Consider the following 25,934-nt stretch of genomic DNA (forward strand, 5'->3'; position numbering starts at 1 on the left):
TTTCTTCCCATTACAAATGAATTTCACTTTCAAAGTGTTCTTTACTGAGATGAAATTAAATCACACCATTTTGGGGGGGAATATTACTGCTATAATTTTAGTAAGCTTCAGTAATGTGATTTAACAGGACCTGTGCATACTGCAAGAGTTTTACCACAGATACTGGAAACAGGCATCTTCTACACTGAAGAATAAATTGAATTCAGGTCAGTTACCTTTTATACAAACAAGACCTAATGCACTGCTAATTCTGCAGCATCCACCTTTTATCTGGTGACTAGTTCCTTCGAGTGCTGGATTTTGTAGCATTTTATCCCCTCCTTACATGCACTGACTGAACGACTGCATTACTTTACTGACAAAGAGAAACAGGACAGTTTGTTGGTCATTTACATTTTTTATTCAAATCAGGGTGTTTTTACACTGTCTCCTGAATGGGGGGCTCATAGCCATCAGCCCTCTCCACCTTGGCTCCAGTGTCATCACCGGAAGCCTTTGCAGCACCAGCAGCACCACCCTCACCATGGAGCTCCATCAGCTTGCCCACTGCAAGGGAGGACAGGGAATTTAACTAACTGATCAAACCATTACTGACAACTTGCAAATGACAGTTTGTCATACATATGTAATGGCAAAGACATAGTTGTAACATTTCATTCAATTAAACCAAGAATGTCTGCTTGTCAACTAGCATGTTGCAAGGGAACATCAGCTGATCTCAATTAGGTAATCAGGTGATCATATGGGACCGAAACATTGTCATCTTTTGTTCCCACAAACAAAAGAAACACTGTAAATACTAACATGCATTACTTACACTCGAACTTGGGCTTCTTAAGCATCTTGACCTTGCGAACGTACACATCGTGCAGAGGGTAAATGGACTGGCATGCCTTCTCGATGTCCTTGCCAACACTGTCAGGGATCCTGGAATACGAAAAAGCAAACGCATTCATTTAAAACCATCAATTGCGACACACACAAAACCTGAGTGCACTCAGAGATATAATTAGCTCAATCTTAAATTAATAATGCCATCTGTGCTTTAGTCAGAAACATGAGACTTACAACTTGTTGACCACTTCCTTCAGGTCATTGGTCTGAACCTCACGTGTCATGATCTCCATCATCTTCTTGCGGATTTGGCGGACCTGTTGGTGCTGGGCGTAGGAGGTCTTTCTGATCTGATTAGCACGCTTCTTTGTGAAACCCACACAGAAAAGACGCAGAAGGTAGCCATCGGTGGTCTTCACATCCACATGGGCCTCAATCATGGTCTGAGCAGAAAAATAATGACGACATTAACAGTGCCGCCTTAAAACGCATCGGTCTGTAACAAACTTTTTCTGCTCGTGTTCCTTCAATGTGCTTCTCACGTTTCTTTTTCCGAACCAAAATGCATTAAAACCCAACTTGAAAGTTTTGTTAATCTGGAGTCACTAGTAAATGGTTTGAGGTGTACACTTGTCTGCCAAGGCACTAGGTATAGCTGTGAAGTCTAATGCGACAACTCTGCCACATATTCTACATTTAGAAAGCTTCTACATTTCCAGTTTTGTTCTACAACAGTCTATGATTCTACTGCTCGCTGTCCACATGTATGCCATCTGAGCGGATAAAATGTTGGGAAATCTCAGATGTAATAGTCCAATATACAACATTGACAAGCTTGAAAGTATAACGAATAGCTGAACACACTAGATATCCCAGGTGTATCTAATAAAGTGGCCTTTGATTTTTGAATGGGAAGAGCCAACATGAAATGACACTTTGTTGCTTGCGTTTCAAAGAGCATTGGTGCACTCAGACTTTGCTGCTACCATTGCTGTAAACAACACTACAAAATTATGAATATATGACCAACACACTCAAATCCAAAATATTTTACCAGCGCCTGCTGAGAAGACCCAACACTTTAATAACCGCTGTCTCGGGCCAAAAAATAAATACAATTTACAGATCAGATGACTGTACGCACTTACGTCTTAACATGATTTATCATTTTAATTTCGTGCAAGCAAAAGTCAAACAACATGTTAGTCCTTTGATAGACTGAGTTCTAGAGTGCACTCTGCCTCTGGGACTGGATGAAACCCCGCTGTGAACCTGAATTTATGTTTACGCAAACAGGGTTTTGTGAATGGACTTAACTAGCGATGGCCCATTGCTTGCACTCACCAGCTTACTACTGTAGTGGTTGACCACTTCAGATAATTTTAACTGCCGACACATCTCATAGGCCCAACATTTAAGCCACTGACCAGAATTAACTTCATGTCATTAACAAACAATGAAGGGATCCATCAGCACAGGCTTCACTCACTTCTGAAACAAGAACAGCACGAACAGCACACACAATGCTGTGGAAAGGTGGAGGCTTATTGCAAAAATAAGCTCCCAGTATCCTCAGCAACCCATATCGCATGTGTGAAAGAGCTTCGCACAAACATCAACTGTGCACTCTCCCAGCAGAGCATGAGGGGCACTGACAAAAAGCCCTGTGAGGATGCCAGTACTCAGAATTCTCCATCGCCAAGCAGCATTGGTGATTATATTGACTTCTCAAAGCTCCTGTTTTGTAATTATTATTTTTTAAAAGACAGTATATTAAAGAAGTATATCTAAAAAGTAGGGGTGCAACGATATTCGTATCGATATTGAACCGTTCGATACAGTGCTTTCGGTTCGGTACGCATATGTATCGAACAATACAACATTTGTAATTTATTTTATCAACTTTCCTTCCGACGATGCTGTCTGTGTTGAGCGCTCAGTGAATCTGCGTTCGACTACTCCGCCTAGGCTGCACTGTCGAGCGCAGATCCACTGAGCGCTCAACACAGACAGCATAGTCAGAAGGAAGAGCGCAGGGCAAGCTAGCAAGACACATGGACCTCCCCCACCCTCATTCAGATCTGGCGTTTGGAATTATTTTGGTTTTCATGTGACGTATGACCCTGAAGGTAAGCGAGTCATGGACTAAAGTAAAACAGTATGTTGGATGTGCCATGCAATGCTCAATTACATGGGTGGGAGCTAGTGTGTTAGCGCAGTTAGCTCGTTAACGTGTTGGCTGTCTAGCCCCACACACGGGGCGATCGGCGGTAGCTCGTTAACGGAGATTTGCCGTGTTGTGGCGTTAAGGTCATTTCAACGAGATTAACCTGAAAGCACTAGTGGGAACACAACGAATACGACTGCACATTTACGCCGACATCATCCTAGTGCAAAGACAAAAACAACAAGCATGCTACTAACTTTAGCTGAGTCATTTAGACAGCTGTTAGCACATGATTCTCCTTATGCTGCTGAGAATATAGCCCAGAAGAAGCGGATAGTATAGCTTTTATTTTGGAAAGAGCCATTTCTCTGTAATAAACTCTTTTCCAAAGATGAGCGATTCCTCAATCAGATACAGGGCTTGCAATATCGCTAGCCCGACGTCCTGGAGCTAGCGATTTTTTTCAGTCGGGCTACCAAAATCTATCTCTGCCCTGCCCGTCGGGCTATTGTAGGAAGGAAAAATATATGTCAATGCTTTTGCATTCTTTCAGAAATGTAGCTGGGTAATTATGTCATTGGCATCGGTGAGCCACTGTCAATATGTGACATATTGAAGTCGCGTTTGAATTTGCGCTTGTTTTTTTGCTTTCACTTTGCAATCGTGCGAACTGTGTATAGAGAGCGACAGCACTGATCTGTGAGTGATGATAATTTGTGCACCAATTCCTCTGACATCGTCTTATTAATCGTTAGCTTACTATGCAAACATGACAAGTGAAATCTCCCGCAGCTTAAACATGTGAGAGGTTGATCGCGCAGAGAATCGCTGAGCTTATGTGAGTGCGTGTGTAAAAGCATTTCAGTTCTGCTGAGCCAAATAAGACAGGTCAGGGTGAAGAAGTGACAGCCAAAGAAAAGCTTACCACAAAACGGAGAAGTTATGACAAATCAGACTATAAGGCAAAAAGAAAGTGCAGCTTTATGGTTTCATGGACAAAAGAATTTCTGTGGCTGCAATATGACAAGCTAAATAACCAGGGCTGCACATAAGTGGTCCGCAGGTGCGCATTCGCTGTCAAAATAAAAAACACGCACAAGGGTTAGGGTTAAATTTAAAAACTGTACTTTTGAGTTAAAATATATATTTATAATTTTAATAAATGACAAATTAAAAATGCATGAACATTTTTTTGTATCGAAAAAATATCGAACCGTGACACCAAAGTATCGAACCGAACAGAACCGTGAATTTTGTGTATCGTTGCACCCCTACTAAAAAGCTTTAAAACATACCACATTACATTGGATTACTTCCCCCTTTATACTGGTCATGGAAGACATTTCTCATAAGTCTTTCTTTTCCTTCTAATGTGTTGAGTCCCAATATTTACACTGCAGCGTAAATATACCGTATACAAACCTGAATGTTCACACCAAGACCATACATAGTGTAGCCCTGTAGCCAAATCTCAACAAACACATTGGCATAAGTGACATCATCAGCTATCTGGCACCACTGGTGAAAAATGTGACCATCACCTGCCACTTCTTGACCATGGAGCACATCTTGTCACGGGTCAGGTCCATGCCGTGGAAGTTGGTGAGGCAGTTCTTGCCCTGAACATCCTCAGTGATGAGCTTGAACTTGCGGAAGGCCACCTCATCATTCTGGAGATCAGCGAGGCTCACTTCAAACACACGTCCCTTCAGACCATCTGAGGCGATTCCTGTGTGGTACAAGAGGTACGAAAAAAGGTTAAAGGGTTGAAAGGTAACGAGAAGTCTCTGGAACCTGAAGTACTGATAATGGGAAAGGCAGTTGATCTCGTAAGTAATCAGGCCCCTCATTTGGGACGAAACAGTTTGTCATCACACATTCCCACTGTACGCCAAGGATACTCTCAGATAATTATGGACAGCATTAGAAAACAATGCATCACCTACACAATTCTAAAGCTGATCTTTACTACTACTGCCAGAGTTTCACTGAATCAAAGAATGACACTTCTGTTCTTTACAGAAAGCAACATTAGCATACAACACACACAACAGCCACAACAGCCTTCGCACAATGCAGACTTACTGGTTCCCTGAGTCCTGGTGACCAAGGTCTTGCCAAGATTGCGGATGTTGAACATGGCTGGTGCCTTGACATCATACCAGTCCTTCTTGGAGAAAGGGTCCACACTGCAGGAGAGTAGAAAGTATTAATTCACAATCATCTCAGCCATGCTTGAATACCAGTACGAGAAAGGACACTGCTCGGATTAGCAAACACCGTGGAATAACCACTACTCTAATCGATTTCACGATTTCCTAACGGACTAGCTCGGTCGTACTGATTGTCTGCACCACATGGTGTTATAAGTTAGATACATTAACTCTTAGCCGTAGGATCCGACTGCCATGTTGCCAGACAAGCTCGCCTACAGTTAAGCTAACATTCAGTAGCCTTTAGCATATAAGATTGCAGGCGCTAGCTAGCAACCAAATTACTTGAGCTTTCCCTTACTGTGCTGGCGATACTCCAAATGAGCTGCTCGCACATAATAAAATCAACTTTAACTACATAAAGTCTAAGAGCATGAAAGGAGACATCATGCTACAGCTCAGCGCCACTGGGGCCGGCGGTGCCGACACTAGCACTGGCCGCTTAACATCCACCTAAAATCGGCTTCATCCTTCACCCATTTCACACCAAAACGACACCAACGAAAAAAGCGAAGTGTTGTTCACACAACAATGTCTGAATGTCCAACTTACATCTTCTTTTTGGCACCCTTTTTGCCGCCTTTGGTCAGCCTCTTATTCTTGCCGACTGCCATGTTGGCTACAGGGAGTGAAAGAGGAGGAACTCGGAAATCCCGCGAGAATTAAAGAGACGGCTCGGGGTTCGTGAGATTTGTCTCATCTCGCGAGTGTTTTTGCAGTTTCATTTGTCTCCCTCTGCCGGTGAAAGCACAGTCTAACACGCTCGTAAAAAAACTAACAAACTACATTAAAAAATAGAGTTTTGAAATCAGCAACAATAAGGTGAGCAGACGTTCCGCTTTATGTGGCAATGCGCAGCATTTTTATCCCCTGTGCCCTTCTCCCACATCTTCAGACAGTGTCCCACACTTTGATCGGTTCTGCAGGACATGCTTTTTCAAAGAGACCGTTTTTACCAAATGTGTATAATAAAGAGTTAAAGTTAAAGCATGTGAAGGCAAGGCTTTTTTTAAAATTATAGTCAGGTCAGCATCTCTAATGCCATACTCATCAGGGAACAGTAACCAAATCAAAAAGTCACAAGCTTTGCAGATTCTGCTGAATATGACAGAAACAACTACAAAGACAATGAAGTCATAGTATATACTGACAAACTGAGCTTATTTATTTTTTAGCTTCACACAGGAGTGTGAAGTAGCAGTTTTATTAGTCATGATTGGTTAAAAAATTGCCCAAAATGTCAGACATGCCTCAAAAAAGGTATATCAGTTTATTGACATATACAACTGAAAGCCAAAAACTGTTACCAGGCAGAACAGCGGCTGAAATAACAGTGAAATAAAATTCAGCATTGTCAACCTGTCCCACTTTGCCCCACGCAAACACAGTGTTTGCCCTACATTTAGTTTGTTGGGATCTGGTCATCCCATTTAATTCTATTAGTTTAAACCACGGGTAGTCTAATCAAGCTTGAAAAGATTTCAGATTCCACATTCAGGAAACTTTTTTTTTATCCCAGAAATGGCGAATCAGTTTGACGGTCCACCACTACAACGATAAGGAAGCAAATAAGAATAAAAAACAATAAAATAAAAATCATATAGAAACCACAATCATTTTAGTATTAAAGGCTGATATGCAAATACAACAACATAAAATAGCCTGGCCTGCTAAAAGTATTTGATTACTGGCAGATTATAGAAGACCACAGCGCAAAAACAGTGGAAGGGCCAAAGAGGACAAAGTAACAAAGACAAAACCTACATTTTTTAAGTAATCTTTTTAAATAAATGGAAGCTGGAAAAAAAAAAGCTCAACAATAATTTATAACTAACTACAGCCATAGGGAACAACAGTTTTCAAAGTAAAATTTGTCAAATGCTGAAAGGCAATAGTACAACATTTTCGTATTTAGTAATTTGTGTCATTTGTTCTAGCAAAAAGTGATCCACACCAATTTTTTTTAACTGGGAGACAAGTTCTTCCACATCTCTGAACAGGATGAACTAGTCTCAAGGTGTGCAAACAGGTAAAATAGGCGTGTTGCCTGTTTTCCACCAACATTATTACTGTAACAAAGGGAAGAATTTTGTCTGTTGGGAAAATACACTTCAGAGGTTATTTATCCACTTACCCACAAAGCCTAATACAATAGTCCTGTAATCTTCCACCTGTATGAAGGTCATATTATTCTGTGGAAGATGTTGATTCCTGATGGAGGACACAAAGTAAACACGTTAGTGGACTTCATCTTTCATATACCAATATTGACAAATGTAAACCAGGTAAACAGGTAAAAAGGTGTTGTTTTATGTAAAGTCTTGCTCCTTAATTCTTCCTAATATGCCAGCAAGGTTATTAGTACTTTGACAAATCCAGCTCCTAGTGCCACAGATGTTTTCAAAAATTATTTGAAGGACGTGGCAGCTGTTTATTGTGTCTTCTCATTCAAAATCTGATTTATGTTGACATTTTTTGCCTTTATTTCATCTACAGCAGGTGTGTCAAACATAAGGCCCAGGGGTAAAAATCAGTCCAGCAAAAACTCCAACATACTCCATACATTTTCCCATCTACTGATACAATTCACCTGTTCACGTTTTTTTCACTACTATAGAAATTACAAGGTTGTTTTATTAGTTTTTTATAAAGTGTCCAATGTAAATAAATAAATAAAACAGGTCATTTTTCTGTGAATTGACAGTAACTTTCTGCTTTATAATTACAGGGCAGTTTTATCAATGAGCTACCAGACTCATTTCTGTAATTTTACATATTAATTTCTTACAGTTTAAGTCTAAAGAGTGGCGCTGATGGGTTTGTTCATTTACAACAGCGGCATTTCTTTATCATGTAAAGAAAAGTGAGAGCTACTGTTGAAATTGCACTTCTTTTTCTTATATTGAGATATGTCGGGGATTAAATGTGCAGTTAAATTCAGATAGACAGAAAGAAGAGTTTCGCTGATCTGTTCTGCTTGAGATCAAAGTAGGGTTGTATGTGGCCCGTGATGACTTTGACACCCCTGATCTACAGCCTCTGCTGTATTGTTTGCATGAGCAACAACTTTACATTTGTGGTTCGGATGAGAAGCTTATTACATTTGCCGTCATTACTTTAGTCATCTTTGCTTTCAAGATGGTTTAAAAAGATATTTTTCAAAGAGTTGCTCTGACACACTCTGAGCTCTTAACAAGGGCTCATTAGTTTAATTGCAATCTCTGACACTAAATCATTTGCAGATGTTATAATCTTCTTCTGAGATAATAAGAGCTTCCAACAGGATGGCAGCAAGAGGGGAGAAAGAGACGATTACGGTGGCGCTGTGTCACAAACTTGTCCACTCATTAGCTGCATAAAGCCTGCAGGAGAATAAGAAGGCACAGTTCAGTTTAAAGGTCAGTAAAAGCTTTCTCTGCTCTTTTTCTGTTCTTTTTTCTTCTTCTTTTTGAAGGTCGTATTTAAGAAAGTCTTTGGGCTCAGTGAACAGTGAGGTCATTAAATCAGAGACAAGGCCTGCATCTCATGGGTGGTGCTGCTGGCTTCCATGACTCCCAGGGTCCCTGAGGGCTCAGCTACACTTTACTGGGAGGTCAGCAGGAACGGTGACGCCAGCTGCCTCTGTGGCAACACTCATGGCTGCACATCCATCCCACAGAGCCAATGTGAAGTCACTAGAAAGAACAGAGATGGGAAGACAGATAGTATCAAATATGGGCATTATTTGACTTCGACTGCTTTGATTGTGTCTGATTAGAGTTTTGTCTCTTCTCCTCAGCCGTGCAAAAAAAACCCCTCACGTGTCAGGGGTTATGGTTGTGGCGGTGATTTGAAAAGGCAAGCAAAGCAGAGCCGTCACTTTGCTTTAATGTTTGGTTTTCAGCGCCGCGGGATGCACACATCTGTCAGTGTGCGCTGTTGTGCCCTACAAAAACGTTGTTCTGCATGTATTTCCTGTTTGCCTTTTCATTTTGTTTGTTGTGTTAGTTTAAGCTATAACATCCTCTTTTTATCCATTATATGATGTGTGATTTACATTGACAGTTTGTACATAAGATTTCTAAATTAAGACTCCTACACTCAGAACATGATTTGTTGGTGCTTGTGTTACAGTTACTACTTTTCTGTGTGTATGTAGCAGGCACTTGTCTTGTACACTGTACAAGCCCTACCTTATTTTAATTGCTTTTTCTCTCTATCTCTAGGAGAGGGCATAAACAGGAAGAAAAAAATTATGATTGTTGTTACTATTTGTGGAAAGGGGGTGGGATTTAATAGAATTAGACTTATTTCTGCTCCCTTTTCAACATGTAAAGTTATACATTGTGATTATTCTTTTCCTTATGTTTTTAACATGTTCAAAATAAAGCCACATTTCAAGTGCAGTATTTGAAATATATCCCCCTGAGGTTTATATGCATGCTGATACACAGCATACAGTCAAACCTGGATTATCATAAACAGCCCCATGGTCTGTGTAACTTTTTGAAATATTAAAGTGCAGCATTATCTGCTTACTATTATACGTCCTCCCTTCAGCATTGTAGTTTACATTGGGTTCACGTGACATGTGCATTGTCCTGAGGTTAGGGTAGCAAGCTGCTTTTCCCGAAAACGGAACAAAGACACTTTCAATAACCTGTAATGTGTAAATATGCATACTGTGCGACAGACACAGCTCAGACGCAAAATTTCCAAGCTTATAGTCCCACATTAATTTTAGCTGGCATTGCTTAAACGGTGATAATGTAGCTCTCTCGCTGAGGTTAGCGGACTACTGTTGTGCATTTTATTTTGCCTCCTTGTGTTACTGATGTTAATGATGTGGTGTGCGTGTAGAGAGACTGTGAAATCGCGAGTTTTGTTGTGTGGAGCCTGTTTAGAGAGGACTTCTAAGCGGCAGGGCTCAAACCGTTAACGTTTCGCAGTAACTCAGTTCACACGCTGTTGATTTGAACGCAGTCCCTGTGCACGGAGCTAGAAAACCACCTGAGCTGCACACCTGCCACTGAGCTTAACAGTCCCCAGTTGTGTACTGCGCATGCGCCACTCACTCAAGGGCTATACTGTCATGGCGGTGACGAGCTGAAGCTACCGGGGTAGATCAGGAAGCAAATGCAGCGCAGCTGGGTCAACGTTGCCATTTAGCCAAGTGTGCGGAGTTTCCCGAGGAGGAGGAGGGGGTCACCGAGCGGACCTCAGCTCTTTGTCGGCTTTCTCCGGAGCTGTTGGCGGACTTGCTTCCATTCAGTTTGAGTTTTTTTTATTATTATGCCAAGCGCTACCTGTCAAGTGAGTGGACTCAGTGACAATAGCAACTTCCACTGCTGTGCGGAGATATTAAAGTATCCTCGCTTGCCGTTTGTGCACAGGAGCACGGGAGGACACAGGTAAAAGGGCGAACTCTTCTTCACCTGCTTCTCCCCTTGTTACCTGCACCACACTTTCCACGGCTTTTAACAGTGTAAAACCCTCCGTGTGGCATCAAGTTACAGGGCAGAGGAGTAGTTCACCGTGGAGAGGAGCACTGACATTTCCAGCCTCGCCGTGTCAGCGGTCATCAAATTCTCTCGTTTTTTTTTACCCACTTTCGAGGCTGTTTTTGGATGGGAGGGAAACGTCTTGCTTATGTGCCTATAGACTGTCAACAACTCAGCTGAAGGGGAGATAAACCCCCCTCCCCCTTATTTCCCTCTTCTGACATCGGCTCCACTGTCACCATTGGAGGTGAACAGGTGCCTTACCTGTGAACGCCACCTGTCCCGTCCGCTTCCTTAGCAATGGCTAGCGAGGAGACAGCGGGCGCTGCACCGCCAGGTGAAGGGAAGGACGGGCGACCTGGCGCCGTGGGGCTCAACCCCGGAGTGCCTATCAGGGGGATAAGAATGAAATTCGCCGTGCTCACCGGCCTGGTGGAAGTTGGGGAAGTTTCCAACCGAGACATTGTGGAGACGGTGTTCAACCTGGTAAGCTGATTATGGGGCTCAGAATAGGCCATAGATAGCACTGTCACGCTGTGGTACTGGCTGTGAATCTTTGGGAAAGTCTGGCTTACACCCATATTTGCATAAAAGAAAGGCGTTGATCGTCTGTCAGCACTGACAAAATCGATACTTTCTACTAAGTGTGGCCATATTGACTTAAAGGCAAGCAGCCTACACTGGAAACTGCAGTGAGTCACAGCTATAGGACCTCTCTCTCTAATGAACCCTTATTATCCATGTGGCCCTGTAAATTAAATGGTATATTGTTGGTTTGTTGTTTACAGATAGCTGGAGTGATTGGGCTCATCAGAGCAGGTTCTCATTATTTAGACATGCATGTCATACAGTTTCTTATGCTGCATTGTTCTGTTGTCTTATTGGGCCCCTGCATGTACACATGTAATTATCAGTGTTAAAAACATGTTGCTAAGGTTGTTATTGAACATGACATGATGACCAATGTGAGAATAATCGTGGCAGAGAAAATACTGCGGCAGCAGCAAATCAGTCAGTGCTTTTTTGTGTGTGTGTGTGTGTGAGAGAGTGTGTGACATATCCAGGTCAGTCATACTGGGTGCCTTATCTGTCTGTTACCTGTTGGCCACCTTAAAGCATGTACCCCAGCTTGGCCTGTCTGCAGTACTGATAGCCCTCGCCTGCCTCAAAGCTTTTCACAAAGTGACTTTGCAGTGTCTGCATGAGAATGAATGAAACTACCAGTAACAAGGAAACTTACCGTGATGAATGGGAGCATGCTCAACTGCAGCTTTCACTGGTGAGGTGTGGGAGGAAGGGAGAGGGAGGAGACGTGAAGGTAGAACCTGCAAAACTGCTTTGTCACAGTGGTACAACAATGGAATCCTTTAGATAGGGGAGGCTCGCCTATAGTCATATAGTATAGTTTACTCCCAACGCCAACCCCCACAGAGGAGGCTAATGAACTGCAAGTAGATGTCTGACTCATGGCGAGATATTTGTAAGCACTACTAAACACAAACTATCCCATCAGCTAAATATCAGCACAGCTGAGAGCCTGAAAACTTCATTTAACCAAGAAGAAAAACTAAGCGGTGAATTGATTAACAAAGCAGATGATGATTAAATGCCTTTCAGACAAAAAGCGATCAGTTAACTTGTCTTTCCACTCTTATACTGACCCATGTTACACTGACCTACTTTGATTGGACACGTTTGTAGTGTCACCAGGATGCTGCAAAAGCAAAGCTTTTTTTTTCGCTTTTTCCTCATTTATTTCTTTATTTTTTGTGTCCAGTCTTGTCTGTCTGTTGCTATTATTAATTTTAGACAGACATGTGATTGCAAGCGAGGACCGCTGACTGGAAAAGCAGACAATGTAAATGCAGTATCACGGGGAAGTATTGTTTTTAGTAGCAGCTTCCAGTGACTATATGTACAATTGTTTTTTTGTGTGTGTGTGTTTTTTTTTTTTTTTTTTTTCCCCTTTAAGCTGAGAAAGCCATCATTGTACAAATATGATCTGTACAGGCTCCTCTGTCTCACTGCAGCTCTTCTGGACTGCATTTTTATCATGGACAGTGTCATTTTTCAGGAGGTGCTGTGCATTTCATTATGCTTACAACATTCTACAGCTTTCCACATGATAGTCTGATTTATCACAGTGGTCATAGTTTTCTCTTTGGTAGTATCTGCCAGAGCCCTACATTGATTAAATACTACATGGTTTCCCCAAGAGTATTGTCTCTCTGTGTCACAACTCATCAGCAGTGGTTGTGATGACTCGCAGCACGTGGGCTTGGGTTATAAACGCCACTATTCAGTTGTTTTTAGAAAAACGGGCTCATGTGCCTGGAGTCAGGAATTTGCTATAGATGGGGGCAAAGAAGAGTTTGCTTCACACAGTCACAGTCTGAGTGTTACGCTGTTTTGTCCCCCCCCCCCCCCCCCCCCCCCCCCAGTTGGTCGATCTGCTTCACGCTATCTCGATACAAGGTTCAAGGGGTATATAGCTGTCAGTTAAAAGTGAAAGTAAAGATGAGCAGGCCAGAGAATAGAGAGCTGAATTTTTGTCAGTGCAACAGCTGAACTGTTGATACATAATCCGGTATTCAAGTTTACTTTTAAATAGAGGAAAGGAAAAAAAAACAAACAAACCGTAATCTGTGTGGCAGAGTACAATATCTGTATTCAGAGACAGTTTTTTTTTTTTTTATATTTTGGTCCTATGAAGTCTTGCCCTGTCATGGCTCATTGGACCTGTCTTGGCTAACAAATTCAATCTGTTTAAAGCAGCACTGGTGTAATACAAGGGATGAATTTCACAGCATAAACATGTTTTGTTTCTTTATTTTCTTGGATCTGAGTATGGCAAGTTTTTATTTTTCCAGAGTCTGCATCAAATACACAAGTTTGCACACAGCCAGAGGAACAATGTGCAAAAAAAGGCATATTTTCGCTTCAAACGAATTACCTCTGCAGTGGCTTTCACACTTATGGTAAAGAAAGAATATGGGAATTCTAAGTTTTTATGTATTGAGACGTAGTTAAAAAATCATCTGGTTCTTACCAGGTTTTAAAATAATTTAAATACAACCTCTGATGAACAACAAGACTCGACACATTTCACCACGTCATTATTTATTTAACAAAAGCTAAGTCAAAATGCTTAGCGGTGAATGAAGAGCTGCGTAGCTTGTACAATCATATTTAGCAGCAATAACTTGAAGTAATGATTCTCTGTATGACTTTCAGTCTCTCACATCACTGTGGAGGAATTTTGTCCCTCTATTCTTTACAGCGTTGCTTCAGTTCATTGAGTTTTGCAGGCATTTGTTTATACACAGCTCTTTTAAAAGTCCTGCTGCAGCATTTCCATTGCGTTGAGGTCTGGACTTTGACTGGGACATTGTAGCACCTTGATTGTTTTCTTTTTCAGCCATTCTGCTTGTAGATCTGAGGCTGTGTTTGGGATCATATTCCCAGTCACACTTGGACTTGATGTTCAGCTGGGAGTGAAGATGTCAGGAAACTTGATTGATGAGACTTCCCTCCCACTAAAACAGAATCAACTTTCTGGGATTTAAACTGTTAACTTAAATATGCAGCGCTACCTGCTGTTGCTACCCCTTCTGAATAAGGTAGAAATCAAAAGCAGCATAATGTTTGACCTTGGGGTCAATTTACTGGGATTTCTATTCCCGGGAACACTGGAAACAGTCTTGAATGTTTTGTACTTGTCAATAATATTTCCCATTGCAGAATTACTTCATATCATTTGGAAATGGCCTTATCAGACTTTGCAGGTTGATGGGCAGCAACAATTCTTCTTCTCTGAGATCACTGTGGATGTCTTTGCTCCTTGGCATTGTGATAACACACAGCTGAATGCTCCAGACCAACAAACTACCAAAACGTCTGCTTTTATAGAGGTTATCAGTGATTAGCAGGAATTAAATAGTAGCTCTGTTCTTTAGCGGACCCACTAAGGAACAGAATTTTTTTTGTTATATCCTGATATATAAAGACACAGACCTGAAAGATGGCATACTTTCTTTTTACTATGTCTTTATGTGCTTATTACTCTTGATCATACATGTTCATAATGGTTCAACAGGTGTCCACGTTTTTTGTAGTTGTTGTTGTTGTTTGTTTTGCATGTCTAAAGCATAGCAGCACCCACCCTGAATGGAGCCAGAGAAACTGAAAGCACTTGTGTCAAGATGTTATTGGGTGTACAACATGATTTGTGCACATTATGACAACAGGCCACACAAATTGATAGTTGAGCTTTTTTTTTTTTTTTAAATAATGTTTTCTAACCTTTTAACTATTAAAACAAAAGTAATGAATATTTCTTTAAAACGAAGTGAGACTAATTATTGCCAAAGTGTTACAGCCTGCTCTATTGGCCAATCAGTGGGCTTAAAAAACCAAACAATCCCCAAACCACACTGGTTAGGACAAAGGGAAGCTGAGTTACAGTTTTCATCCCACTAGATTACAGATTATACATGGCACTTCTTGAAACACAGATGAATTGGTGAACAAAGTTCAACATTTAGCAAGTCTGAGATATTGATATCTGGCTTTCTGTCAAAATGTTAAGTCCAATGGTCACTGGTGTTTTAACCCCATGCCAACTTTTGAGGGGGAAAATGTGTGGGTCTCTTGGGCTTGAGTAAATGTTTGACTTTGTCTAGTAGTCACTCGTTTACACTTGTTTCCCCCCTTTAAGGCAGGTAGTGTAGAATCGGTTTGTTTGCGCCCTTGTGCTTTAAGTGGCTGCCCACAGCTTTAGAGGAAGTGCCACTGTTTTGTTTTTGTTCTGGCTAACTGAAATAGTGTGCTGAAAGCTGGAAAGAGCTGCAGACTGGGGTGTTAATTCTCAGTTGAGCCAGTAATAAACGTTACTGTCTGTATCTGTCTGCTGATGTAATTCTCTTTTAGTTAGCAGACTTTATTGTAGATTTGCAAAGACAGCCTTGTAATGCATAATCACACATAATTACATGTTGCTACATAGGATAGAAATAAATGAGGAAATAAAAGGCTGCAATTAGGCAACATCAGTATTCCTTCATTAGGGTTTATTGTGTTTAATGGACATCTCAGAGGGTGTAAATACTGTTAATACATGGGCACTTTAAAATGAAGCAGTGGGACGTCGGGGCTCTTGCGGTTATCCCAATATAAGAGAATGAAAGAGGTATACCGCTGCCTTACATAGGGTAGGTAATCTCCTAGTCCCAATAAAGCACTGACTAATGTGACGCTCTGTGAAGAGGAGCCAGGCTGAGCTGGAATCATGGCTCCTCTGTTAGGTGACACAGGAGATGGGTGGAATGTAACGGCGGCATTACCTGAATACAAGGTCATAGAGCCGATGGCAGACAGCTATGCAGCCCACAACTATATGAATACACTGGCTATGATCATTTAAGTGTTAGTTTTGATTTCCTTTATGAAAATGATGCATCACATCAAAGTATTTGTGTTTATCACAAAGAACTACAGCCTGAAGGCTCGTAGCAGAAGAAGCCACAAATAAAACTCTGATGTTTCTATTTAGTTATGATTTATTAAATATGGGATAGGTTTATTCATGTATCTGAAAATGCAGTCTGTGCCACAGGGCTTCATTAACCAAAGTGATCTTGTTATGCTACAGGGCTTTCTGGAAGATGGCGTATAGTAAAATCATAATTTCATTCATAAAGTTGACGTTTCTCATTTCATTTTTTCAAATGTTAAAATGTGGAGTGTTGGAATTTGTCTGTCCATGTGCTTCAGTTTGTCTTGAGCCACTGTATTTGAACTACCTGCTGCAACACTATGTATTAAATCTGTATTTAGCTGTAGCTATAGCTTAGATGGCCTCTTTTTGGGCATGTCTTTATCCTTTTTTATGATATCTACTTGCATTTAATTTCCCTTCTACGAGGCTACTGTTTTCCAGGCATTCTGTATTTCTAGTTGTGTCAACGAGGCAAATCAGTTTTATTCTGTTTCTTCAGTGATATTTTAAGGTCTCTTTCTTTGTCTTTGTGCTTCTGAGCATGTGCAGTTTGTGTTTGATAGTGCCTTGTTGCCCACTTTATCATCTGTGGGACTGATGTTGACACAGAGGATCCTCCTTTGAGATAGGCTGTCATAAGTGAAATTAATTGTTCTAAACTTGCATCTTCCCTTTTTATTTCTTTAAATAGGCTGCCTGGGACCCTTATTACTTCCCAGTGCAGGAATAAATCCCGAAAAGTAGTTGTTCTGTGGAATTATTATGTGTCACGCTTTAAAACTGTGAAATTGAGTTTAGTAGCTTTATTCTTATCAGCAGATACAGGCTATTTTTGCCCTGACTAGAAACTAGCGATGGTTGCAATAAGATAATCCCCAAGATGGTAGACAAGTGTTAATATGAACACTTGAGTCTTTTTTTCTTTTTTTCTTTTTCATAATTCACTGCTTGTGTGCATATGTTGCCCACAAGCACACACACATTCTCCCTTCATTTGCAAGCAGTCTGGCACAAAAGCTGTAAGAGTGAGGGCGATGCTTGTGCTCTCTCCAGGCATGCTTTGCCCTCTCTGGCAGTAACAAAGAGCCCTTTAATCTGACACATGAATGAAATGCTATCTGCTTCTCTCAATTATCTGTCGCATCAGCCCAATTTCAGGGTCACACCTCTTTCTTCTTGCATCACTGTATCTGAAGGTAGTCCGAAGTGGTATAGGACTGTTGACTGTCAGCATGACTGTCTGTTTATTTTATTTTCAGAATAATATTCAGTGCTCATTGTTTCCGTAAATGGTCTTTTTGTTTCCCTAAACAAAAGAGGGCATTTGTGTTCGTTGCACCATTTTGGCAGTCATGTCTTTTTCATAGAAATAACAGTGAAATCACCACAGTGAGTTTTCTTGAGGGTAAACAGGATTAGCTGGTCTGGATGAGCTATAGGTGTAAGTGGGTTTAAAAAGCCACAACTGGAATGCCTGTTTTCTCCTTCTTTATGCAGTGTCTTTATTTAGCCCTGGAGCAGGTCAGATAATGCACCCATCATGCCTCATTGTCTGCTGTTTGTTGACAAATAGGCAGATGGCCTCAGGATTTAACAGGGTTTGAAAGAGATGCGTGTCATCGGAGAGATATGTCTTGCATAACAAGAATTTAGAGACCGTTAAAAGCTTGAGATATAGTATTTTGGGACACTGTAGTTACATGAAATATCTCTGAGAAGTGTGCTTTGTTTTTCCTGTTTTTGCTTTAAAAAGATTTAATGGGAGCGTTGATAAGCACTGGGTGGGAACAGTTGCCTGGTGTCACATCCTACTTCAGGAGTGTGGTTAGGGAAACTTGTTCCACATGACAGTTTAGTGGTAACTACCTCTGGAGTACAGTGGGGAAAATAATTACTTTGTTCCCTGCTGAATTTGTATGCTTGCTCACTTACAAAGAAAAGCCAGTCTCTATTTTTTCTGATAGTTTCCTTTTAATGCAGAGAGAGAAATTATCAAACAAAAGTCCAGGAAAAAAAGAAAACATATTACAGAAAAGTTATAAATTCATTTAAATGTCATTGAGTGAAAAAAGTATTTGATCCTCAAGCAATACATGTACTTGAGTGACCCAGTCCATGACCTTAATGTCCTTCTTCTTTAGCCACTCCTTTGTTGCCTTAGTGGCATGTTTCAGGTTACTGCCATGTTGGATGACCAATCCATGAGTCATCTTCAGTGTTCTGGCTGAGGGCAGGAAGTCTAAGGTTTTACATTACATAGCCCTGCCCTTTATGTACCTTCAAGTTTTCATGTATCGTTAGAAGAAAAACAGCCCCAAAGCATAATGCTTCCACCTCCATGCTTGACTGTAGGGATGGTGTTCTTTGGGTCATACTCAGCATTTCTCTTCCGTCAAACACGACAGGTTGAGTTGATGCCAAATAGCTTGATTTTTATCTGGACACAGCACTTTCTCCCAAGCCTTCTCTGAATCATTTAGATGTTCACTGGGAAACTTAAGTTGGACCTGTACAAGTTCTTTCTTGAACGGTTGGACCTTATTGTATAGTGTGTTGCTAATGGTGTTGTTGGAGACTGCGTTTCTAAGTGCGTTATATTTCTTCCCTTTCCAAATATTCACACCAGCATTGTCACTTTCTCACCAAGCTTCTTGCAGATGGTCTTTTAGCACATGTAGCCTTGTGCAGGTCTATAATCTTGTTCCTGACATCCTTTGACAGCTCTTTGGTCTCACCTATGGTGGTGGTGAAGTTGTAATGGAAGAAATTGATTCTGTGGACGCGTGTGTTATATACACACAACTAGTTGAAGTTGGGAGTATCTGTAATTGATTCATTGTAATTTGTGTGCCCACAAACAATCTGTGGGAGTCAAAATTCTGGTTGGTAGGGTATCAAATACTCATTTTACTCAATGACACTAAAAGCAATATTTAATTTTAATGAAATGTGGGGTTTGTTTCTGGATTTTTGGTTGATATTCTCTCTGTGTATTAAAATGAAACTACCAAAAAATTAGAGACTGTTCATTTCTTTGTAAGTGAGCAAACTTAGATTTCAGGCGACCACCAAATGTAGACTTGTAACACACAGCAGTGAATAACCAATTAGCTTTATTGTTTATACAAGTTTTACTTCAGTGAGCACAATTCCAATTATTAGAATTACTACATTCTGCAAGTTTATTTGTAAACTAATCAGCTCGTATGCACAATTGGCAAAGTGTGGCTAGAATACATTTATCAAGCAGGCAACACATCCAACTTAAAGTCTTGTTGCACACACAGTAGTCTAGATGTAATCGCATATGTTTTTTAATTGAAAGTTAGTTTTAAAGTTTCCAATTATTGTCAGAGAACAAACATTCCAGGAAACCAAAAGAAAAACTTGCGTTATTAATTTGATTATTTTTGATTAATGGTTTTTGTCTTCCTGCAACTTCTGTTAAATTAATATTCTTTGAGTGTTGTTCTTTCACTCAAACCTGAGTCACTTGTACCATTCTCCAAACTGTTCTGGTTTAGGTTTGCTTTTAAATGTAGAATGCTGAACAAATAGTAAAAGATTAACTGCTCATAGATTTCTCGCCATTTGCGGTTGTTGCAGTGACTGCCTGCTTTTAAGAAACAGGGTCAGGGTAGTGTAGCCTACTACTTGGCCTACATCTCTACTTATTGTTTCGCCTGTAACTGTGCCAGCTCACAAAGGCATTTTGTCAAGATGCTAATGGTTATGATGGCGGAAACTGGGAACAGGCGCTGTTGAAGGCTCTCAAACACCAACAAGCTGATAATAAAACTGCCCAAGAGCCACAGGGGTAATTATGCCCGCTATCATTTGTATTTTCTTGCACACAGATTAATACTGTACCGTTAAGTAAATGGCTAGGGTCACTTCATTTAAGTTTCATTTAATCTTTATGCAATTTTTGCCCCGAAGAGAAGTTTTGGGCCGCTTGTTTAAAGTAGAGCAGGGTGTCTGTCCACAACACAGGATCCTGATAGCTTTGCCTGCCGTCCTAATTTGGATACTCTTGAAGTCTGCACTATACTACAAAGAGCTCTACTAGGATGATATTATGATAAGTCTTTAAAGCTGTTTTCATGCATTATAGTATTATAGAGATTACCCAGTGGAAAAACATGTCAGGATGTAAAACATCTGACATGGTTTGACTGGATGTTCAACAGTCTCTGACCGACAAACTTCCTAGTTCGTCTGTTGTCTTGTGTCCTTTCTCATGATCACGCTACCCAGCAGCACCCTCGCTTGAACCAAACAGAGTATTTCCAGTACTGAGGGCATGGCTGATGTGAACTATCTCCTGCTGTGTCCTACATCTGAGAGAGCTTTGGACAATTCCTCTGACAGTTTTCTCAGTTCATGTGTGGAATCAGCTTAAGATATTATCAAGCTTGTTCATTAAAGTCTATGTACATGAGGAAAAGGATTTTAAATGCTATTTGTGATTTTTTTTTTAATTTTTTTTTATTTATTTATTTTTTTAAACTGAGAGCCAGTGAAGAAACGCTGGTGATCAGAGATGCAGAGTACACCCAGATTCTTTTGACATTCTAGCTGGTAACTTGCAGAGGTTATTTGGAGACTTTACCCCACATGCTTCATGAGGCCTTTCACTCAGTTTGACAGGTACTCCTTATGTAACAAACATCTCAGTAGCTGTGAGGTATGATACGTTATGATACATGGACAGACAGAGTAGCATTTTATTGCATTTGTCTGAATAGTTCTTGCATAGTTTGAAGCTATGCCTTGGGTCATTGCTGGAGTAATCTCAGTTCCAATCAGGTATTGTCTGCAAGGTATGTCTTCAAGATTTGTCAAATCCATTTGGGGCCCGTTTATGGTCTAAATCAACTTAATGTTAATGCTAACTCACAGAGAAACAGTCTAAATCTGGTCTTATTCTAAAGCGGCTCCATTTGATGATACATTTGTGACAGTTTGGAAAGACTCAGTCCTGACAGCTAAATCAATGAAAGGCTGAACTGAGTTACTATGACTGTCTCGGCCTGTTAAAAAATGTTGTTTTTTTTGTTTCCTTCCAATAACAGTGAGTAATGTGCACTTCTAGCTTATCTTCCCAGACTGGCTGAAATTCTTTATAAATGCTTTGATGCTTTAAAGTGTGAATTGAACCATGGGACTGGCCTCCTGAGTCATAGCTTTCTTTTTCAGAGGGGTAACAGTATTAAGTGTTTTATGCATTGAGACTGCAGTACTATCAACAATTGACTTCAGGAGATATAAAGATAAAATGGCTACTCATCATTTTTATTGGTTCCAGCATTTATGGTAACAATAGTGGAATCACTTGAAGGACAATTATGATAGTGGACTTAACAACAGCTCAGGTCAGCTGTTGTTAAAATAAAGTTGTACATTGACCAGCTAGGAGTTGCACCTACCTGAGATAATTAACTATTATATTAAGCATTGTTATGTGAAAAGCATGTGCTTTTTTGAATGCTGGCACCTTGAAGTTCTAGTTAAAATGACATGTTTGAACGCTATAGCTTCTGGCCAAGCAGTGTTAACCTTTCTTTTCACAGTGATGATATTGCAGTACTATTTGGCAGATAGTCAAGTTTCAGTGCTAGATGCTTAGATGGGTTGTGAATGTTAAAACATAATATGTGCTGGATACAACATAATATAGTGTGAGCAAAGATTTAAAGGGAAAGTAATGTAAATGTTAATGTCTAAATGTTCTTTCTTGCTTTTTCTCTTGCTAGTGTTTCATAGCATTGCTGTCTACCTTTTCCTTTGCTTTTGGGCAGGTTGATTAGCAATTTAGGTAAACCTTAGATAATGTGAAAATGAACTGCCCTTGGATATCTGTGATAGACTTAAGAATGTGGAAAATGTGGCAAACTGTTTTGTATGACACAGCATTGCATGAGAAGTTACTTTTTTTTATTTCTATTGAAATTGCATCATACAGCAATAACTGTTTTTCAGTAAAAGTGTTATAAGAGATTAATACTAAACTTTTTTCCCTGACCTTTTGTAAACTGCTTTGCAAATTGCTCAAATTAATTTAGTTTTACTGCATTCTATGCAAATATTTAGAGACATTTATCAGAAGCTATCTGAGATCAAGTTGATAAAGTGCATGTCTTAATATTTTACATGAGTAAATGCAACAGACTAGGCTGAAAACTAAGAAAGGGGGGAGAAGTGTCCCAGTGTCAGCTGCTTGACTGTTGTATTCAGACCAAGTCAGCTGTCATTCTGATTCAGAAAGGTTTTCTACATTGAAACCTGAAGTCTGTTATGTGCAGTAGTTTTAGAAGCACAGAACAGATGGTTTCTTGACACTCTTGACACTTTACCATAAAGCTATGAACACTGTAAAGTGTTAGTATAATTAATGATATTCAGCTTCACTTCAGACAGACACACTGGTGATATATTCACTTCCTCTAGTTGAAGCCGCTCTGTAACTAGAGGCGTGTTCCTCTGCATTAGTAAAGGGCATGATTGAATGATTCTACCCTTCATAAGGGATCATCTGCTTTCCCTCAGACTTTACTTATCCGGTTATTTTACTGATCAAAGTATTAACGTGTAGAATACCCAGGTAATACTTGTGTATTCAAACCAGTGTGTTGAAATTGAGTTTTGAGTTAAAGCTCACTTTACCAGCAAAATTGCACCCTTGTGATTGCATACCTACATGCTAACCCACAATGCGTAGGTTGCTGGAGTCAAAGCGGCTACACTAACTGAAAATTTGTATGAATCTGGTTATTGTACAACCCCATTTTCAAAAAGGCTTGAACATTGAGCAAAATGTGAATAATCAGTAATGATCTAGTCTGGTATTTACTTGGGCGTGACTTAGCCAATTAACCAATACCTACCTATTATATGTCAGCTGACCTATCTATGAAGTTTTGACTGGTTAATTTGAATCTTTTTCTGTTTCCTGTCTTGTATTTAAGCAATTTTTTTTACAATGTTTTACTATGACCCTGATGAAGGCCACAAGCCGAAACGCGTTGGTCAATTATTTAAGTTGTTAATCTTCCCTCAAGTGTTGCTGGAGTTCCTACTTTGTGAATTCTTTCATCCTCTCCATGCACCTTGGAAGCAGGTGAAGTTGTGCCAGAAATTTTTTATTTTTTTTTGCTGCGATTTAGACTTCAAAAAGAAAAATATTAAAATTGTATAAATTTTTTATTTTTTTTCAATGTCCATCTTAAATGTGAAGCCAGCAGCATGTTTTAGAAAGATTCAACAGGGTGTTATTCACCACATCAATCAGCTCTTTGAAAACACTCTAGTTTTGAAAAGGTTTTGGACTCTTATTCGACACATCACAAGCTGCTAAATAGATCTGGGTCAACTTGGTCATAATTTTTATTTCACAATTCATCAAATATTTTCACAGGGTGATAAGTCTGATCTGGAGGACGTTCCTCAAACTTTTTTCCACAAATGTTTACTTTACCGTCATAATGAAACGATTTGATTTTGGAGGAGAAGATCAAGTTCTCTGTGACCTAACAAAACACATTTTGGCCATTCGAAAGCAGAAGAAAGAATTCAATTATACCCCAAAAACAAAAGGTCAAGTTCACACAGCTCTACAGTGAAAAGGAAAGTATATCCCTTTTCAGTTTTAGGTTTTCTAAATACAACTTTTGAAGAAGAACAACACATGACATATTACGCCATGTCATAATTGATTTAAAACAAACTAAACCAAAATGCAGATGCAGCGTATGGGGGCAAAAACTAAGTACACCCCATGATTCAACAGCTTGTAGAAGCACATTTATCAGCATCTGATTAATAACTTCCTGTGTGACCTTCTGTGTGGAGGAACTTTCGCCCACTCTTCCTTACAGTGTTTCTTCAGTTCATTGAGGTTTGTGGGCATTTGTTGATGCACAGCTCTTTTAAGGTTCAGCATTTCAGGCTGGTTGAGATCTGGATTTTGGGGCATCGCAGCATTTTGTTTCTCTTTTTCTAGATGGATATAAAACCTTTATGAAGCTTTTGATCACTGCATGTTCTATGTTGGAAAATAAAGTCTAGATTTTTGATTAGTTTTCTTTATGTTCTAGGCTCTGTAGGCAGGGAGTAGTATTATAAACTGTTAGAAAAGGTGGAGTGCACATAGCTTCTATTGAACGACTTATTTAGGTGAAAGGCTGAGGGAGGACTCTCCCAGTAGTTCTGCCAGAATTAAAGAGTAAATAATTTTGCTTTTGCTTTTTTTCTCACTTTATTGCTGGAAAAGGAAGAGGGCAGCAATGAATATGAAGTTAGTCACCCTGCCTTTAATCCAAATCAAACAGTTTTCTCTGAGATGTCAGAAGAATGATGCAGTAACCCATAAACGATGACTGCTGAGACGTCGAGCGATGCCATCAAAGGTCTATAGGACGATCGGAAAGGCAGCACCTGCTCTCAAACCACTGAAATAAATGTTAAAAGGTCGAGGGTATTCATGCTGGTACCGCACTGGGGTTATCAGTTTGACATCTTACATCACTTTGTTTTATTGAGCTGCACTCAAGTCATCAAGGTTCAGCAGTTAGCTTTGGATTCCCAGAGGCAAATGTCTATACATTAAACATGGATAGACATTTTTTTTCATCTGTTGTTCTACTTTTTTAATGTAATTTTAATCTTTTTTTTGTTTTTGTTTTTAAATGTGCTTCAAAATAAATAAATTTGAGTTGACTTGACACAAATGTAGCTCTCTTGCTTTTAAAGGCCACGCTGCCACTTAGGATTTTGAATGTTTATCCCCACAATTCACATTTACTTTACTACTACTCAATCATAATACCACATATACAAATACAACGTACGGCTTTCAAAACAGTTGTTGAGTTCCTATACTAAAAGAGTGCTTCTAAATCGGGATGGAAATACTAAATCACACTTGGGTAATGATTTACTTGCAGGTAAATGTGCATCGTGCCATTTTCTGTGGCCTTCATGCATGGTCTTTGTTGACTAGAATTTTATGATATGCAGAGGAAACTACAGGAAGTCCGTTAGAGTAGAGCAACTTTGTTGGGATATGCTGGAGGGTGCAGACGGTTTCCTGCCTCCCCATGTGGGATTTCCCAGATTTCAAACGGTGATAAAACCTTCCAGTAACTTTTTGAACAGAATTTGAATTCTGGATCTGTTTACATCTGTTGTGTGTGTGTGTGTGTGTGTGTGTGTGTGTGTGTGTTTTTTTTTGTTGTTTTTTTTAAAAAGGTCAAACAGAAATGATATGGATCATATAGCCCATTCTTTGCATTTGGGATCAAGCTGCATTAATATTCTTTCACATAACAAAGCAAAATGCACAATACTAGAGCTGCTGTCATTATAACTTTGTACCAGAGTACAAATTTCTTAGGTTAGCAGGTTGGTGTCACATTCAGGAGCTTGCAATAAATAAAATCTAAATAAAAAAGCTGCTTCGGTGGTAATATATGCCTGTGGCTGCAATACAGTAACTGTACTACTATGACTATGAGCTCTTAGGCTTAAATTGACATGTTATGTTAACCTTCAATTTGCCACTTACAAAGGTACTCAAAAATCTAAAGTTTCCAAAGCTCCCCAATCTGTGTACAAAAGTGCTGGAAAATATAATTTTATTTTGATGGGACATTCATAAAAAACAGATTTGAAGGTGTTTAAAAAAACCAAAAAACCTGTGATTGGAAAAGTGTGCTTTGTTATTCAAGCACAATAAAGTACAG

At 39.9% G+C, this 25,934-nt stretch overlaps 2 protein-coding genes and 1 non-coding gene across 9 annotated transcripts in view; 1 reads left to right on the forward strand and 2 right to left on the reverse strand.

Moving 5' to 3' along the window:
* Nucleotides 1-377: 377 nt before the first annotated feature.
* Nucleotides 378-5,925, reverse strand: rps3a (ribosomal protein S3A). Its single transcript, XM_004549308.4, has 6 exons — nucleotides 5,767-5,925; nucleotides 5,087-5,190; nucleotides 4,543-4,730; nucleotides 1,069-1,277; nucleotides 818-927; nucleotides 378-546 (listed from the first exon to the last, which is right to left on the reverse strand). The coding sequence occupies exons 1-6, from the start codon at nucleotides 5,826-5,828 to the stop codon at nucleotides 419-421; spliced, it is 801 nt and encodes a 266-aa protein (XP_004549365.1). The 5' UTR covers nucleotides 5,829-5,925; the 3' UTR covers nucleotides 378-418.
* Nucleotides 705-771, reverse strand: LOC111501542 (small nucleolar RNA SNORD73). Its single transcript, XR_002721546.1, has one exon. It is a non-coding gene; the product is annotated as a small nucleolar RNA SNORD73 (small nucleolar RNA).
* A 4,337-nt stretch (nucleotides 5,926-10,262) lies between the features above and the next one.
* lrba (LPS-responsive vesicle trafficking, beach and anchor containing) overlaps nucleotides 10,263-25,934 on the forward strand; it is a 176,107-nt gene continuing 160,435 nt past the window's right edge. For 4 of the 7 annotated variants that reach the window (XM_004549310.3, XM_014413347.3, XM_004549315.3 and 1 more), the window contains exon 1: nucleotides 10,263-11,180. In XM_004549310.3, the coding sequence (XP_004549367.3) occupies nucleotides 10,995-11,180 (186 nt within the window). In that variant the 5' untranslated portion in view covers nucleotides 10,263-10,994. The remainder of the gene's footprint in view (nucleotides 11,181-25,934) is intronic. The other 3 variants (XM_004549314.3, XM_004549316.3, XM_012918692.3) reach the window with 1 other exon arrangement.

Source organism: Maylandia zebra, linkage group LG6 (genome assembly GCF_041146795.1).
Source record: "Maylandia zebra isolate NMK-2024a linkage group LG6, Mzebra_GT3a, whole genome shotgun sequence".
Lineage (NCBI taxonomy): Eukaryota > Metazoa > Chordata > Actinopteri > Cichliformes > Cichlidae > Maylandia > Maylandia zebra.

Coding starts and splice junctions, on each gene's coding strand:
- rps3a (XM_004549308.4), bottom strand. CDS start 5,828: ATGGCAGTCGGCAAGAATAAGAGGCTGACCAAAGGCGGCAAAAAGGGT. Junction 4,731..5,086: donor CACCAGGACTCAGGGAACCA/GTAAGTCTGCAT, acceptor TGTACCACACAG/GAATCGCCTCAGATGGTCTG. Junction 928..1,068: donor AAGGAAGTGGTCAACAAGTT/GTAAGTCTCATG, acceptor TTCGTATTCCAG/GATCCCTGACAGTGTTGGCA.